This window comes from Equus przewalskii, chromosome 30 (genome assembly GCF_037783145.1).
Source record: "Equus przewalskii isolate Varuska chromosome 30, EquPr2, whole genome shotgun sequence".
Classification (NCBI taxonomy): domain Eukaryota; kingdom Metazoa; phylum Chordata; class Mammalia; order Perissodactyla; family Equidae; genus Equus; species Equus przewalskii.
Genome location: NC_091860.1, coordinates 3,697,173 through 3,716,210, shown reverse-complemented (window position 1 = coordinate 3,716,210; position 19,038 = coordinate 3,697,173). Strand labels below are relative to the sequence as shown.

At 40.1% G+C, this 19,038-nt stretch overlaps 1 protein-coding gene across 12 annotated transcripts in view; it reads right to left on the bottom strand.

Annotated features, from left to right (window-relative positions):
- The window catches only part of NRP1 (neuropilin 1), a 147,479-nt gene that overhangs the window by 15,413 nt on the left and 113,028 nt on the right, over positions 1–19,038 (bottom strand). For 7 of the 12 annotated variants that reach the window (XM_070601686.1, XM_070601690.1, XM_070601683.1 and 4 more), the window contains 3 exons: positions 10,025–10,169; positions 6,679–6,783; positions 2,109–2,168 (listed from right to left, as the gene is read on the bottom strand). In XM_070601686.1, the coding sequence (XP_070457787.1) occupies positions 2,109–2,168; positions 6,679–6,783; positions 10,025–10,169 (310 nt within the window). The remainder of the gene's footprint in view (positions 1–2,108; positions 2,169–6,678; positions 6,784–10,024; positions 10,170–19,038) is intronic. The other 5 variants (XM_070601695.1, XM_070601691.1, XM_070601693.1 and 2 more) reach the window with 1 other exon arrangement.

The window sequence follows — 19,038 nt, the reverse complement described above, 5'->3', positions numbered from 1 at the left end:
GAAATCTTGAGACTTGCTGAGCCTATCATGGCTTCAGCAAAATCGAATTATGTTGAAAGTTTAGGGGTCTGATTTTCTGCTGCTTATAAAGACGCCTAAAGAATCTGAAGCCTGCAGAACAGGTAGATCAAAGCATCAGTCAGATGGATCCCACCACTGGGGGAACAGCTCAGAGTCAGACCTGGCCTCTGGCTCAATGTGCTCTCAGGTCCTTGGAAAGCGTTCTGAGCACTGGCTTAGCCAGAGGGTGACAATGAACAGAACTCCTCAAAGAAGGTCAGACAGTCCATTATCCACAAACAAAGACTTGGAGCCAGATTTATGACTCAGACAATGGGAAACAGGAAACCATGGTGATTTGTAAGGACTCAGGGCTGAGCGTGGAATTCAAAACTGGACCCTATCAGTAAGCCCTGTGGTTTGACATGCACTTGTTCAGATGGTGGTAGCTATGGGTCTTACTGGTTGGTGATTTGTACATCTGCCCTCGCACCACAGCAGACCCTATGAGATGACTGTCTGGCCCCGAGCGCCTCTGTGAAGCTGCCACACCAATGGCCTTGAGCTCATAGTCAGGGAGAATTATCCTATTTTGGAGTCTGATATACCTTTCCATTTTCTCCACAGCTGTTGTTCACTTCTATTTTTTTAATGATCCCTAGCTCTTTTGATAGGCAAGAAGAGAGATGAGATGAAACAAGTTAGCTGGCAACTTCATAGTGGTTTTAATTAACTCTCTGGCAAGAGAAAAATCTAAAACAACAGTTAAAATGCTTGTTACATTGTAAGAACTTCATTTTTCCACCTCACCCCTCTTCCCTATTACAGAAGGTCCTAGAGAACCCGCTGGTGGTGGCTCCACAGAAAACCCACCGAGGGGGCTGAGAACTCTCAGGAAAGGTGAGAAGCCAGTGAGAGGCAGGCTGCCCTCCTCCAGGGAGCTTCAGCCACTGAGGTGGCTGCACAACCCTGAAGGCCACGTTTTATAGCTCAAAAAGATGTGGGTTGGACTACAGCGTTTCCGGAATTTAGGGGATTATTCTTGGTACATCTTTTAGCATCTGGGGGGTATCGAGCTGCTTGGTAGCAGGAGTTTTGTCATTCTGAACACACCGTGGGGAAACTAGGGGTTAAGTTCAACCGAACAGAAGTTTGTTCTGTAGTTTAATCAGGTCAACAGTGACAGCGTCCTTTAAAGAAGCATACTAATTAGAGCAGTCCTTTCTACTTTCTGCCTGGCTGGGGAGTGTCATACTGTTGAGGAAACATTGACATACACCACACGCCCCATTAATAAATGACTGCAGAGGCCAAGGCTGAGTGAGCTTCAATAAAGGAAATGGGAGAAGCTGGAAAACTGACCTGTTCACCTTACTCTAATGATTAACTTTAAAGTATTTAAAACCTCTGATTGCTTATACTGGCTGTTTCCCTTCGTGTGTGTCTGTGGGGAAGAATTTTACAGAATACGAACAAAATACAAAAGAGAGTGGGAGGGAGCCCACCATTTATCTGTGGCTGGCCTCCAATAAACAGCCAACCAAGGGCTTTAAAAGTCATTGCGCTTTTCTATTCATAAAAGGATGCGGAGGTGCGATCCTGAGGGTCCCCCCTCCCCACGCACAATTATAGCCGTGGTTTCCTGCTCCCCGTTTCGTGGCATGCCCACTGGAAACGCTGCTGTAAAGCTGCCAACTCTGTGGCAGGCAGAACTGACAAAGTTTGCCTGTCTCGGTTTTGCAGAATTGTGATGAAAATAAATAGGCTGCTGCCTGCGAGATCTCCTTCTCCTATAGTTTGCAAACATAGTCCATGTCCTAGATGTGCTGCGTTTAAACAAAGTATGTTACTCAGTTCCTTCAGTGGGGAGCTGGGATTGTCACCATTTGGCAATTACTGATGGAGAAGGAAATCGTACTCCTTGCTGCACGTACATGTGGATGAAAGGAAAGCAATATTTATGGCTCATGCTTGGAGACCAGATGCTGCATGGCATCTCCCTTCTAGGACTTTGAGGGAAACTGAAACTGAGAAGCCCAGCAATGCACTATTTTGGGGGGAGGAGAGGCATGTGTGAAATCTACTGCATTTTCTGTGTTATTTGATACCTGATTGTATTGTGCTGTCTAGTACCGTTGGCTTTTCTGTGGTCAGCACAGTGGTACCACCTGAAAAACAAGAATAGTAACATATTAAAATGAGAAAAGGAAACATTGTAGGTAACATGCTATAGAGAAAAGTATGCTTACATACGTCTATTAGAGAAAAACATTTTCCATAGAAAATCCTTCCTTTAATTCCAGCTACAGCAATTGCTTTAGTTAAATTTTGTTCACCACAAAATAAAATTCAAACAAAGCACTATTTTTTACCTAACACATATATTTATAAAGCATCCGGGCGGTGGGGAGGGTTTGAGGCTTCATTCCAAGGGTGTTCCCTGATCCCCAGACTCCGAGTGGCACGCTATTGCAGCAGAGAAAAGCACGGGGTTCCAAATGCCCTCAGTGACTTGGGTATTAAACACGACCTAGACCTCTAAGCTTCAAATAGTGTCCCCAGGTTTCCGATGTGTGCCATCGGGGGAGTTGACAGGCTGGTCCGCACAGTCTATTGTAAAAACTAAAGGTTTGAAGTGGATGGCAGTGGTTCCTCCCTTCTTTTGCTGCTCTCATTGTTTATTTTTCCCAAGGACAAATATTCTGCCCCATGGGTGGTTTGGAGAAGCTGCAGGAAAAGGGGAAGGGAGAGACATTTCTTCACAGACCCAAGGAACTGGAAGATGGAACAAATAACATCCCGAATATTGTGAGCTTTCAATCGTTTGGGTCGACCTTGGAATTCCCAGTTAGGGGACCATGTGGAAACTTAGCTTTACCCTCTCTTCTTCTGTATCTTAGCTCTTCCATTTTCCAGTTTTCATCATCGTAACTTTTGTTTTAAAGTCATGTTCTTAACTTGACCAACCACAAGCATCACCTGAATGCTTGTTGAAATTGAAGTTTCTGGGGCCGGCCCGGTGGCCGAGTGGTTAAGTTTGCGCTCTCTGCTTCGGCGGCCCAGAGTTTTGCCGGTTCCGATCCTGGGTGTGGACATGGCACTGCTCATCAGGCCATGCTGAGGTGGCATCCCACATGCCGCAACTACAAGGACCCAAAACTAAAAAAAAATAGACAACTAGACACTGGGGCGGTTTGGGGAGAAAAAGCAGAAAAACAAAAAAGAAGATTGGCAACAGTTGTTAGCTCAGGTGCCAATCTTAAAAAAAAAAAAAAAATTGCAGTTTCCAATCCACTTTACCTCCTCAGACCTCACTGAGAACCAGAATTTCTAGGGATAAGCCCTTGAAATCTGTATTTTTGAAAGCTTCTCAGGTAAGTCTTATAATCCACTAAGCTTGGGAAACACTGGTTTGCTGTTTATTACTTAGGTGCTTGAGAAAGCCATTTCTCCTTCTGTGTGTCTGCATTGCTCATCATGGTCACAGATAATCCGTTATTCCAGGAGATGAACTCCTGGGCAGACTCAGGGAAAGGGTATGGGGTGGGCTCATGACTATCACAGAAAGTTCTGGAGGTGGTTATAAGGTGTCATTGTACATTTTCCAATAGTATCATTTAATAAAGGCTGTGATCATCTCTATTCTGGCCAAGCCCTGGTCCTATCCTGCAGCTCCCACAGATCAGAAATCATCCGGATCATGCATCAGAGAGCCATAAAATAGTGCTCTTGGAATGGTCTGAAGATTTCTGAGCTAATCGACTGTAGCACCAAGCCATGTTACCCCTGCTCTCCCAGTAAAGATGCTGGATGAGTGGTCACACGTGCATGGCCTCAATGAGGCAGGCACGAGGAAGAAGGAATTATATATATTATGGGTTAAGAAGGTGACTCTATAATAGCAGAATTGGAGGGAGGCCAGAATACATTAGCATTCTGTTCCCAGTGGTCTTATAGGAGAAAGACTCAAGGTGAAAATTCACTTTTTAAAACTGATATGCATTATCAGTTTTGTTACAGGTTGGGAGCCAAATTCCACTGTTGGGTACACACGGAGCCAATGTGAAATTTGGCCTCCTGGTGCCTTTGAAGCCAATTGTATTATCTAATGACTTCAAAGGCATTTGCAAATGAGTAACTTCAGGGGTGAATTTTCACCTTGGCCAGCAAGTATGGGAGAGCAAAATCTCTCCGCATTTCCATGCATTTGGTACAGTTCACCCTGGAATTCAGTGTTGTTTGTAAGAAATGAGCATTTTGCTAGAATACTTCTCTCTTACTATTTTCAGGTAGATCACCCCAGGAGGAGAAATTAAAGTGACACCATTTGCATTCAGGAACCAAACACCGTTAAAGGCAGCAGTGATCCCAATTTCCATGTTCCCACTTATCAGAGTTAAAGTGGGTGAGCTTTCAGTGTGGTTTCATTACACGGAACATTCAAAGTTTGCAGCTCTGACAGTAAAGCCCGTGACAGAATGAGCAGAGAGAGGGCAGAGTTGCGTGTGAGCCTAGGGGGTGGGTTGTTCACATGTGAAAAGATACCTGGGTTAGGTGAGGGTTTTGCTCCTTGCAAACATTTACAAATGAACACACCTTTTTTCAGAAAAGGATAGCAGCTTCATAAAGCAAAATAAGTTTTAAAAAAGGACAAATTGGACGTAATGCAACAAATGAATATGAAGCATGAGAATGCCTTCTAAAATCACCTCTTATTGATGAGGGCACGGAGTGGGCACCATCAACACCTCCAGAATTTCTTAATATATGCATGTATTTATAGAATTACTGAGACAAATGCACTGGCCTGAGAAAATCACTTTTTTTTGGCCATGGTAATACGTAAAAAAAATTAGAATGAACTTTTTTTCTATCTGCAAAATAAATGATTTTAAATGCTGTAGCTCAACTATAACCTCGTACTTTTAAAGGATTGTCAGTGTTTCCACTACAAATGCCCCATTTTCTGTGGTTTGTAACTCATTGCCATACACAATCTGCTCCAGGCTAACATACTTGCCCTATTTCATTCAAAGGCTTTAGTTTCAATTGATTCAGTCATGAACTGATGCAAAAATGAGAAGGCTGGTTTTTCTGATATAAGAAGTAAATCTGAGGCTTTGTTTTGAATCAATATTCACTGACCACTTTGGGGTTTATAAGGAAAAGAACCCTCTCCACAAGAGGGTAATTGAAAATGGTATACTGTGATGACTGCGGCCATTCCTTTTTATGAGGAATTTCACTACAGATGTGTGACAGGGTCCAAAAAAGCCTGAGGTTTGTGGCAGAGTTTACAGGCAGGCCTGGGAAGGTTCCATAGGACCTGGTTCATAGAACAGTGCTCTGTTTTTAACATCAGCTGTAGAGCTTTTCAGCTTGAACTTAACATCTTACAAAGAAAATGCCTCTGTATTAATTAGGGTAATTTTTGTGGCTTGTGGCTACTTATATATAAAATATGTGTTCAAAAGCCCATAGCAATGCGACATTTATTGGCCATATGACCGTAAGCGATTATCCTGGAAATTTGGAGCGAGACAGCCTTAGGAGGTGGGATTTAAACGTAGACCCAGGTCACAGCACTAAATGTCGGAGCCCGATTTTACCCCTTCCTCCATCTCAGGGTGCAGTCTCCCGTACCTTCAGAGGAGAGCTTTGGAAGTAATTGGAAATGGACTGTGGGGCATTTCCTCCCAGATTTTACATTAAACGCATTAGCCAATAACATGGCACTATTGTGAAGTTACATTGTAACGTCTTCAGTTTCGCCCATGGAAATTAATTTTGTGGACTCTCGGAGTCCCTTCTGGGTAAAAATACAAACCTGCATCCAAAGGCTCATGTTTAATCTGAAATGAGAGTCAGATGCTATATGAAACTGCCTTTCGACTTGGGTAGCAGTGAAGGTCTCACAGTACCTTTTGCAACAATAGGGTGACAATTCTAGTGCCCTGGCCAATTTCCAGTGCTGCAATTCCATTTCTCCACTTGCTTAATAGTTCCTCTGCCATTCCAAGTGGAAGAGAAGGTCACTTGCTAGCTTCAGGGTTTTAGATTATTATGGAGTAACACTCTAAATTAACCAGTGAGGTATTTGGCACACCCCATCCCTGATATATTTGCTGGTCGGTGGTGATGTGAAATTACAATTAATGCTGCCTTTGTAAATTTTAAAGTGAAATGATTTACAAAATCCTAACTTAAAAGTTACATTTCAAAATTAAGCCTAATTTCATTAATTAGTTGGATAAAGGATCTGCTCAAAAAATTTTAGCCTTGTTAGAAAATGAAAATAAACATTCTAAAGAGTGCAGTTACGTGTGGTGGCGCACATGTTACGGTGGAGGGTTGAAGATGAGGATCGGTTTAGCACTTTTAGCCATGGCGAGTTCCCTGTTCAGTTAAGATAATCCTAGCCTTTGGCTCTGAAAATGGCTAAAATTATGGTTTTGAATGGCTGTGGCTATTCAGCACAATCTGTTTACATGGATGACATGACGAAATGAAGATGCACGTGTTCTGGCAAAGCTGCCTCTATTGCTGGGGCAGCTCTCCCACCACCCTGCACCCGCTGTCATGAGGTGTTACGCAAATGCAGACAGACATTAATTAGCTGGTCTCCACTACAACATGAACTGAAATGGCACAGCAATGGGATGAAGATGGTTTCTGCACCTGTGAGCTGGAAGTCATCACCTGTTCCGCTGTGGCAGTTGGCCTGGTCATCATCACATTCATCCACCAGGTTCCCATTGGGAGTGGTTGGTCCAGCTGTAGGTGCTGAAACAAGATCCAAGGATTATTATCTCACACCTCTGAAATGGATTCTCAAGCCTTTGGCTGTTGAATCTGCTAACGCTTTTGCAGAAAACTCTAATGTGTAGTAAGAAGGCCAGGAGCATGGTTTGCCTGTCTTTCAGGAGCTAAACATACTTGGATTTTGCAGAATGCATTGCAGATTGCTTTGTTTTGGTATTTGATCCATACCTGCTGAGTAGAGTTGGCTGCCTTAGCATTTTATACATTGTTATCTACTTAAACATCCTTCTTCTGAAAAGTTCTTGAATTCTCACTGGTTATTTATTAGTGACCCTGGAGTTGAGAACTTTGATGATAAAGATGTTGCTTAAACTGTTTTTCCTTTCATCTTCCAGGTGCTAGAGAACTCACTTGTCATGAATTCTTTTATATTCTGAGTATTTACCAAATTTGCCAAGTTTATATTATAATTTGTTCCCCAAAAGGAGTTCCAACATTCACTTTTAGTACAATATTGTTCTCTCTCTTTTTTTTTTTTAAAAGGAGTGACTCCATTTCCCTTTAAGTAAGTTTCTCAACGTGTGGTCCCTCTCCACAGCAGGTGTCTGGGAGGAGCTGTCTTAGATGTCCTGGGGTCATTTTACCTTAACTCCCAGAGGACTGCATTCCACTGTTGGCAGGTCTTCCCATATCTTTGACTTTCTAGTTGAAAGGTAGCCAACATTAATCAAAGATTGCTTTTGAAGTTCTTTAAATTTAGTTGGGTCTCTTTTTTTTCAGCCTGTTACTCATTTTTGCAATCTGTTTAATATTTTACAGTTTCCAGCATTACATTTCACTCTACAGGACTTGAGATAATGTACGGTTCTCTTGATGTTTGAGAACCAGACAAGATTCTGGGAGTGGGGGCCTCCTCTCTCATAGCTTCTGGCCAGTATGAATGTGCTGGTACCTGCTGCTTTCTCAATAAAAAATTGACACTATTTTTTATTGTTCATAAGTACCGAGCAGAGTTATGACAAATGTAGGAACATAGCTAGCTTCACTTCCTCAACGGCCCCCAAACATACAACAATAACTAGGAAATCAACATGTACAGATAATGTACACACCATTCAGCCATACAATCTGGACTTTGCAAAATGCATACACACATATTCTGGGCTCTATTTATTCCTGTCACTGAATCACCAGAATCCTCTCTGGCAATCCAGATTCTTGTCTTCACTAAGCTGTCCTTGCTCTTGATAATGTGCCATTTTTAAGTATTGTAAACTCTCTATACATCTTGCTGTTTTTTTTGCATTTCTTATGGTATTTATAAAGGAGGAGTACCACATTGGAAGTGGCCCAAGGTAGTACCTGGATTAAATTGGAAAAAGTAGAAAGTGAATAATTTTTATGCCCCAATTTTACTACTTGAAAATATTTTATCTTCGTGGTTCTCTAATTGTTTCTTAAATATAAGTACTAGCCCAAAGCAGGATGGACACCCATGGAAGGCTGAGTGGTACCTCACTTTATTTCTGTATTCCTTTAGGTATCTCCTGTAGAACAAAACACAAAGTAGATATTTAATAAGGGCCTGTTAATCATTCTAAGGAAGAAGATAAATACTCCCTTTGATATTACTTTCCCCGGATGTTGGTTTCTCATATGGCTCTGGGTAACTTCCTCATTTTGTGAGCGCTTGGGAACATCTGTAGCAAATCCCTTCACCAATAATTCCTACCTCACTACAGAGTCGACACTGGCAAACTGCCACCAGGCTCAGTCTTTTCAACCATCCATTCATTCCACCTCCTAAATCAGTGTTGTTTCCAGAATTCAGGCTGAAGACCTGCATCAGACTCCCTTTTCCAGATGACCACATTTCTCAGTAAATTGAACGAATGTGCCTGCAGTTGGTTCAATCTGCCCACCCCTTCTTTTTCTTGGCGTCTTTGCTGAAGTCCTGGCACATGGTCATTCTTGGTCTGTGTTGATAGTGACCGCATAATTCAGAGGTCTGGGACATGACTACACATATGGAAACAACCACACAATAAAGAATAGGAGACAATGGCCTATTTTTAAATAAACACATAGAAAAGTAGCTATGAATTATTCACTAGTGTGGTGATTTATAGCTTAAGATTCTTTAGTGCATAAGAAAAGCTTTATGATATTTAATGCGCTCAGGGATTTAATTATATTTGGGTAGTTTAAAACACAAATAATTTTGAAACCACAAGAAGGTGATATTAAAAAGCATTCTTCAAAACAACTATGAGCATATGCTCAATTGATTAACATCTGGGTACTAACAATAGCCATTCTTTGAGCAATGTGGAGAAAGACCTTTATGGGATGGAAAAGTTCGTATAAGGTTACTCATTTATGCCCAAATCTAAGGCAGATGGGAATTCTAATGCACAAAAGCATGAAATGGTACAATAAGCAACCAACACATAGATTTTGCAAACATTCGTCTCATTTATTCTGTGATTAAACAATGCAAAGGTGAGTGCAGTTCTGAGGTCAGTGTGTGAACTGAATTTGTCCTTGATATGCCCTGCACGTGATAACCTAACTTTATGCGGTAACATCCTTAAACAGACCTCACAGTACATTCATATTCATTATTTCACGTAAAGTTTTGTTTCTCTGAAGCAGCCTAAGAAATTCATCCAAGATAACGTCTTGATATTTCAGTCTGTCAAATATTACTTCCTGCTAGTATGTGATGGTAGTCAACACTGCAGACAGAAACTCGGATCAGACAGAGACCTCGAAATAACACTAAAAGTGGAAGGAATTGGCGGTTCCCAGGGGTTGGGGATGGGGGAAGTAAAGGAGGGTGCTTAATGCATGGGAAGTTTTACTTTGGAGTGCTGGAAATGTTTTGGACTAGATAGAGGTGGTGGTTGCATAAATAATTGTGAATGTACTAAATGCCACTGAGAATTTTACTTTAAAATGGTGAATTTTATGTTATGTGAATTTCATCTCAGTAAATTATTTTTAGAAAAATCCAAGGACATGACCCCGCAGAATCTGAGGAGACCTATGCAAACAGCCAGGACAGAAGCAGGATTCAGAAGGCACTGTTCCGTGGCGCGTGCTAGAATATTGAGCCTCATGGGCTGGTAGGCACAGAGAGATGCAGGATCACTCAGGGGGAAAAGGTGGCAATTTGTAACAGCACCATCAAGGGCAGAAATGCATGAAAAAGGAAATAAAAAAACCAGGAAACCAGAAGGGGCTCTGGAAACTTAATTACCTTCCACTTCACAGCCCAGCAGCTCCATTCTTAGCCCGAGTCCGCCATGAGTGGCTCTCTCAGGGTAGATCCTGATGAATCGCGTGGAAAGCGGTGGAAAAGTCCGTAGCTCAGGTGTATCATAGTTGTTGTTGCCTTCAAAAGACTGTGAAGTATGAAAAAACACCAGTTATTAATAAAACCTCCCTTTGGCAGAAAAGTTTCTCGTTTAGCACTCTTAACAGGGCAAAGAAATAAGGCTCATGCTACCACTTCGTAAATGGCTGACACGCTGTTCATAAATGAGAAAGGAAAAAATAATTAAACTTTCTCTAAGAAGTGACAGATGTCACTTCTCAGAAACTTCAGAGGATACACTGAGGCTATACCAGAAGATGAGGATTTAATGAGACATGTTTTTAATAATATACTGATGTGCCTGGAAGAAATGACACTTTTATCGCTTCCTTGAGGTGGAGGAAGATAACTAAGGAAGAGTAGTCAACGTTTTTCAGAGCTTATAATAGACACCACATTTCCAATAGCTACTCCTGTTACATTCTCTTCAATGAGGGGGTCCTAGTTTTGCTAAAACTTGGTCCTCTACAAGAGGGAGGAATTAAATTCCTGAAGCAAGAGAGAGTAAATTTAATGTAGTGCAAGTGCTGTTTAGTCAAGAACTTGGTTATTCCAATCCACTGAAATTGCTGTTTACTTAAGCAGTACCACCAGTTGGTGGCATTTGTAGATAAAATACATTCTCATCTCAGGAAAGTAAGAAGGGCTCTGTTAAGTGATGTTCTGATGCCTGGCTGAACTGCTGTATGAGTTGGCACTTCTTTTTGAAGCTCATTCTTAACTTGAAGTCACTGTGACATTCTTCATGAGGTAGGCTGCCTCTATGACTTGATGGATCATTTCGTGCCCATTTTTACATTGACAGGAAGGTCAAAATCCTTGAGTGGAATCATAAGAAAATGGAGAAATGATTAGTCCTGTTTTCTTTTTCAAGAAAGTGGTCAGCCTCCATATATCTTCCTCTTCTAACATCATTCTTAATCCTGTCCAGAATGGGAGGCGGGCTGGGAGGTTAGAAAAATCAAATTGCTTTATCATTTGGAGTGTCCTTTTATATATCAAACATCATATGATGTTTACTGGTGCAAGGCATTGTTCTATGTGCTTAAAATATATTAGCTCATTTAATCCTTGAGACAACTCCATGACGTAGGTTCTACTATTACCCTTATACCCTCATTTTATAGATGAGGCACAGAGATATCAAGAAATTTGCCTATGGCCACACATATAGTAAGTGGCAGAGCCAAGATTCTAACCTAGGCAGTCTTGACCGTGCCCTTCACCACACTGCTGTGATGCCTCTGTCCTCAGAAACAATCTAGTCTAATTTCCTCAGTTTAATAGATGGAAACACTCAAGTCCAGGAAACTGAGGCCTATGACCAAGGCCACACATTTAGTTTCATTAATTTTTCTTTAAATGTATTGCAGTTTGGACCACCAAACCTGGTAGATCAGACTGAGTGAATGGCCAGCCCCAGGCTGTGTCAGTCAGGAGTGGCACTCACGTCCAATAACTGGGCCAAGACATCATAAACCAGCCAAAGATGCCATCTTTCAGTGGTGGAAATATCATGGCCAAACAGGGGATACATGGAAGAGAAGATAGACAGATCGGGTAGGTTGTGACATAACCAGGGTTTTCTGAGTTCTAGACGTAAACTAATTGGCCTTTTCCAACTCAGAAAAGCCCCCGGAAATCTAAAAGTACATGGCTAACATAGAACTGCTTCTCCCAATTAAAGTTTCCTTTTATTATTTTCAAGAGTAAATTCACTATTGACATTCAACACTCTTGATAGAGCTGCAGTTGCTGCAAGTAATTGAGAATCTGACATAAATTATTGTTAGGCCCAGTTAAGTGTTGTCGCTAAGATACTACTTTATAGTGAAAATAGCATTACTACACATGCAAGTTCTGCCTGTGTTGACATATCTCCAACAACTGTAGGACAAAATCACTTACATCTATGGAATCCCAGGCTCTTCTCCTAATTTTAACTTAAGAATCAGCACAATGTAAATACATTATAAAAGCTGCCAGGATGAGCTGGGAAGAATATTAGCAATGAAGAGCCACATGGAAGTAGGCTAACTTTGCTAACGATAAGATTGTTTATGAAATAATTTTGTGTCCTTTCACTAATCATGTTTTAGAAGAAGAAGGCTTTGAGTACGTAGATCTTTATCTGCTACTTAAAAGTCTATTTAATTCAAAAACTCCAACATACCTTGTCCATTATGCACTATTTGAGGCTAGGAAGTGAGGAAAGGGCATAGAGGATTTTAAATCCATCAAAGTCCTGTTTTATTTCACAAAACAGAATACTCATATTTTTGTTTGCTGTTAGTGCCGTGGATTCTGGCTCCTAGCGCCCTGTGGACAGCAGAGCGGAACCTGCCCCATCCTTCTGCGCCATCCTCTCACCTTCTGGCCTGTATCAGACATGCTCCACTGCTATTCACATGGCATTCATGGCCAATGCTTTCGGAAGTGGGTGGCCAGGTCCTTCTTCCTGGTCTGTCTAGTCTGGAAGCTCCACTGAAACCTGTCCACCATGGGTGACCCTGCTGGGATTTGAAATCCCAGTGGCACAGCTTTCAGCATCCCAGCAACATGCAGCCGCTACAGTGTGACAACCACAGATGACAGACAGGTAGTATGGTTCTCTGACTGGGAAATGAACCGGGGCCATGGCGGTAAGAGCGCTGACTCTTTTTTTTTTTTTTTTCTAGAAAGATGACTTTTATTATTGCTATTTTCATAAGCAGGAAGATTTAGGCTCTAACAATGAAGCAAATTTTTCTAGATGACTTTACAGGTCAGTGACAATGAAATACCAGTATTCAGATGCTATTTACTTTACAGAAAAAGAGCTTAATTTATACAATATTATTAGATAAAATATAAATCCTTTAAAAATACCTACTAGACATTACTGCCCTGTAAAGACAACCGTTTATGTTCAATAGTCCAAAGAAATGAGCCTAAAATAGGCACCAGATATGGCATTTATTTCCATTTCTATGATCCACTTTTATCAAAGCATGCAACTGCTTGTGGTTAGCTCTCAAGACTATAAAAGAAGACTAACGAGAAGTTGAGAAGTTTGGCCTAGCATTCACCCACAATCACCTCCGGACATCCTTCCCCCGTGTTGTGAAACAGCTGTCGTGGGTTTGGCCAATCTGGAGGGCATCCATCCTGGCCGGCTGCCTGCAGGCAGATAGGTTGGTGTGGATTCCCGGAGCAGCCAGAGAATAGGCAGTGCTCTTGTGGACTAATCCACTAAGACCAGAGAAAGACAAAATAACTGTCAAGTCTAAATTTGTTAGAAAGCCATTGAGCGCTCCAACACTATCAGCTTCAAGCTTCATTGTGGCAACATTTCATTCTCTGTGGCAGAAGAGGCAGGTTTGAGATGGGGACCATTGGTCACTGATGACGTTAAACTCTTTAGGATTATTTTGTTGGGCGAATGTATTCCAACGCCAAAATTTTCCAAGGATCTTAAAACGCAACAGTTACAAGGCTTCCCAGGAGAATTCGTGTCTATTGGTGTATATGTAAAATTCCCCCTCCCATAGAGCTAACACTTGTCTTAACACCAGTGAAAATGATAGGCTGGCAGGAAAAGAGAGAATATGAGGTCCATGTCTCCTGGCTACTCTAGTTTTTGTTTTGGTCTTAAGTTAGGTAGTGTCCTGTATTTCCAGCTGTTAGTTTTTAATTCTCATATTCCTACCAATCCACTCTGAAGGGCAAAGGGTGTTAGAGTGTAGAAACTCCATCTGTGTTTTTCATTCAGTATGTAGAGACTTACATCTTTTAATTTTTCTGTTTTTTTAAGAAATTTTTTTTTAAGATTTTATTTTTCCTTTTTCTCCCCAAAGCCCCTGGTACATAGTTGTATATTTTTAGTTGTGAGCCCTTCTAGTTGTGGCATGTGGGATGCCGCCTCAGCATGGCCTGACGAGCGGTGCCATGTCCGTGCCCAAGATCCGAACTGGCGAAACCCTGGGCCACGAAAGTAGAGCGCGTGAACTTAACCAGTCAGCCATGGGGCCCGCCTGACTTAATTTCTTTATTTGGTTTTAGGCTAAGTGATAGAATGTACTTAAGAATAAAATTATCCTTCTTTATATGCCACTTAGCCGTGATTAGCAGAAGCACACCTCTGCAAGAGAAGGGCTTGACAGGCACACTGGATAAAGGCCATGTTTTCAAATTTCATACATTCCTCTTTCAGAGAAAAATTAATTTGTTTTCAACATGACGAACATCTTCTGCAATCACTCCACATCAAATACATATTCTTCAAGATAAAGTACAAAAAGTACAAAACAGTGTGCATTTTCCAATCTTGTACTTCAAGGAAAAAGATAAGTATATTAACATTCTATAAAAATGAAAATACTTGAAGGTTTTATCTACAAATTTAGATACCAGTGAGTAAAAATCTTCCAGTATGAAACTCTGGTTTAGTTTTGTGTGAGGACAGACCCTGCGTGGCCTTCTATAAGAACACACAGACATTGGCAAGCTCCTCTCCTCAAGGATCTCCTCTAAGCAGGTGACACAGGGTGTCAAATTTATTTAGTTTACCTTGCAATATATTTCCAATAATAATAACAATGATAAAGTTTTATTGAGCACTCACCATGTGTCAGGGAATATGTAAGTCACTTTCCGCGAATCTTTTTATTTATTTATTTATTTTTTAATTTTTATTTTTTTCGGATGTACATCATATTTCAAATTCTGTATACATTATATCATGTTCACCACCCGAACACTAATTATAGTGCATCCCCTCACATGTGACCCTAATCACCCCTTTTGCCCTCCCCCCCTCCCCTTCCCCAATGGTAACCACCAGTCCAATCTCCAATGCTATGTGTTTTTTTTTGTCATTTTTATCTTCTGCTTATGAGTGAGATCATATGGTATTTGACTGTCTCCCTCTGACTTATTTCACTCAGCATAATACCCTCAAAGTCCATCCATGTTGTCACAAATGGCCGGATTTCATCATTTCTTATGGCTGAGTAGTAGTCCATCGTGTATAAATACCACATCTTTATCCATTCGTCCCTTCATGGGCACCTAGGTTGCTTCCAAGTCTTGGCTATTGTGTATAATGCTGCAATGAACATAGGTGTGCAAGTATCTTTATGCCTTTGTGTTTCAAGTTCTTTGGATAAATACCCAGCAGTGAAATAGCTGGATCATATGGTAGATCTATCCTTAATTTTCTGAGGATACTCCAAACTGCTTTCCATAGTGGCTGCACCAGTTTGCGCTGCCACCAGCAGTGAACGAGGGTTCCCTTCTCTCCACACCCTCTCCAACATTTGTTGTTTCCTGTCTTGTTAATTATAGCCATTCTGACCGGAGTGAGGTGATACCTCATTGTAGTTTTGATTTGCATTTCCCTGATAGCTAATGATGTTGAGCATCTTTTCACATGCCTTTTGGCCATCTGTATATCTTCTTTGGAGAAATCTCTGTTCAGATCTTTTGCCCATTTTCTAATTGGATTGTTGGTTTTTTTGTTGTTGAGTTGCATGAGTTCTTTGTATATTTTGGATATTAACCCCTTATCTGATATGTGGTTTGCAAATATCTTCTCCCAAATGTTAGGTTGTCTTTTCATTTTGTTGATGGTTTCCTTTGCTGTGCAGAAACTTTTTAGTTTGATGTAGTCCCATTTGTTCATTTTTTCTTTTGTTTCCCTTGCCCAGTCAGACATGGGACTTGAAAATATGCTGCTCAGACCAATGTCATAAAGCGTACTGCCTATGTTTTCTTTTAGAAGTCTCATGGTTTTGGGTCTTACATTCAAGTCTTTAATCCATTTTGAGTTGATTTTTGTGCATGGTGTAAGGGAATGGTCTACTTTCATTCTTTTGCATGTGGCTGTGCAGTTTTCCCAACACCATTTATTGAAGAGACTCTCCTTTCTCCATCGTATGCTCTTGGCTCCCTTGTCGAATATTAGCTGTCTATAAATGTGTGGGTTTACTTCTGGGCTCTCAATTTTGTTCCATTGATCTGTGTGTCTGTTTTTGTGCCAGTACCATGCTGTTTTGGTTACTATGGCTTTGTAGTATAATTTGAAATTGGGGAGTGTGATACCTCCGGCTTTGTTCTTTTTTCTCAGGAATCCTTTGGCTATTCGGGGTCTTTTGTTGTTCCATATAAATTTTAGGATTCTTTGTTCTAGTTCTGTAAAAAATGTTGTTGGAACTTTGATAGGGATTGCTTTGAATCTATAGATTGCTTTAGGAAGTATGGACATTTTAACAATGTTAAGTCTTCCAATCCAAGAGCACAGAATATCTTTCCATTTCTTTGTGTCTTCTTCGATTTCTTTCAACAATGTTTTATAGTTTTCGGTGTACAGATCTTTCACCTCTTTCGTTAAGTTTATTCCTAGGTATTTTACTCTTTTTGTTGCAATTGTAAATGGGATTGTATTCTTAATTTCTCTTTCTGCTACTTCGTTGTTAGTGTATAGAAACGCAACGGATTTTTGTACATTGATTTTTGTATCCCGCAACTTGACTGTATTCCTTTATTATTTCTAAAAGTTTTTTAGTGGTTTTCTAGTTTAGTTTTTAGGGTTTTCTAGATATAAAATCATGTCGTCTGCAAAGAGTGACAGTTTCACTTCTTCTTTTCCAATGTGGATCCCTTTTATTTCTTTTTCTTGCCTGATTGCTCTGGCTAGGACTTCCAATACTATGTTAAATAAGAGTGGTGTCTGGTTCCTGTTCTTAGAGGGATAGCTTTCAGTTTTTCTCCATTGAGAATGATATTTGCTGTGGGTTTCTCATATATGGCCTTTATTATGTTGAGGTATTTTCCTTCTATACCCATTTTATTTAGAGTTTTTATCATAAATGGATGCTGTATCTTGTCAAATGCTTTCTCTGCATCTATTGAGATGATCATGTGATTTTTATTCTTTATTTTGTTAATGTGGTGTATCATGTTGATAGATTTGTGGATGTTGAACCATCCCTGCATCCCTGGAATGAAACCCACTTGATCATGATGTATGATCTTTTTAATGTATTGTTGTATTCGATTTGCTAGAATTTTGTTGAGGATTTTTGCATCGATGTTCATCAGTGATATTGGCCTGTAATTTTCTTTTTTTGTGTTGTCCTTGTCTGGTTTTGGTATCAGGATAATGTTTGCTTCGTAGAAGGAGTTAGAAGCCTCCCCTCCTCTTCAATTTTTTGGAAGAGTTTGAGAAGGATAGGTATGAGGTCTTTTTTGAATGTTTGGTAGAATTCACCTGGGAAGCCATCTGGTCCTGGACTTTTATTTTTTGGGAGGTTTTTAATTGCTGTTTTGATCTCCTTACTGGTGATCGGTCTATTCAAATTTTCTATATCTTCTTGGTCCAGTTTTGGAAGGTTGTATGTTTCTAAGAATTTATCCATTTCTTCTAGATTATCCAATTTGTTGGTGTATAGCTTTTCATAGTACTCACTTACTATCTTTTGTATTTCTGAGGTGTCCATTGTAATCTCTCCTCTTTCATTTCTGATTTTATTTATTTGAGCCTTCTCCCTTTTTTTCTTGGTGAGTGTAGCGAAGGGTTTGTCAATTTTGTTTATCTTTTCGAAGAACCAGCTCTTGGTTTCATTAATTTTTTCTATTGTTTTTTCAGTCTCTATTTTCTTTATTTCTGCTCTGATTTTTATTATTTCCTTCCTTCTGCTGATTTTGGGCTTTGTTTGTTGTTCTTTTTCCAGTACCTTTAGGTGCACTTTTAGATTGTCTATTTGGGATTTTTCTTCTTTGTTGAGGTAGGCCTGAATTGCTATAAACTTCCCTCGTAGAACCGCTTTTGCTGTATCCCACAGATTTTTGGCATGTCATGTTTTCATTTTCATTTGTCTCCAGGAATTTTTTTATTTCTTCTTTGATTTCTTCATTGACCCAATCATTGTTCAGTAGCATTTTGTTCAATCTCCACATTTTTGTGGCTTTTCTGGTTTTCTTTCTGTAGTTGATTTCCAGTTTCACACCTTTCTGGTCAGAAAAGATGCCTGGTATTATTTCGATCTTCTTAAATTTATTGAGACTTGTTTTGTGGCCTAATACGTGATCAATCCTTGAGGATGTTCCATGGGCATTTGAAAAGAATGTGTATTCTGTGGTTTTTGGATGGAATGTTCTGTATATATCTACTAAGTCCATCTGGTCTAATGTGTCCTTTAAGGTGAGTGTTTCCTTATTGATCTTCTGTTTGGATGATCTATCCATTGGTGTAAGTGGAGTGTTAAAGTCCCCTACTATTATTGTGTTACCATCTATTTCTCCTCTTATGTCTGTTAATAATTGCTTTATGTATTTAGGTGCTCCTATCTTGGGTGTGTAGATATTTACAAGTGTTATATTTTCGTGTTGGATTGTTCCCTTTATCATTATGTAGTGCCCGTCTTTGTATCTTATTACAGTTTTTGATTTAAAGTCTATTTTGTCTGATATAAGTATTGCTACCCCTGCTTTCTTTTCTTTGCCATTTGCATGGAATATCTTTTTCCATCCTTTCACTTTCAGTTTGCGAGTGTCTGTAGGTCTGAAGTGTGTCTCTTGTATGCAGCATATACATGGATCTTGTTTTTTTATCCAGTTGGCCACCCTATGGCATTTGATTGGAGCATTTAGTCCATTGACATTTAAAGAAGCTATTGATAAATATGTATTTATTGCCATTTTGTCACTTTTCCTTTTTCTTTTTGGGTGTTTTAGTAGTTCTTCTCAGTTCCTTTCTTTTTCTCTTGCTCTCTTCCCTTGTGGTTTGATGGCTATCTTTAGTAATATGTTTGATTTCTTTCATCTTACATTTTTTCCTGCTTGTTCTAGGTTTCTGGTTTGTGGTTACCATGAGGATCCTATTTAATATACTATGCATATAACAGTATATATTTGGT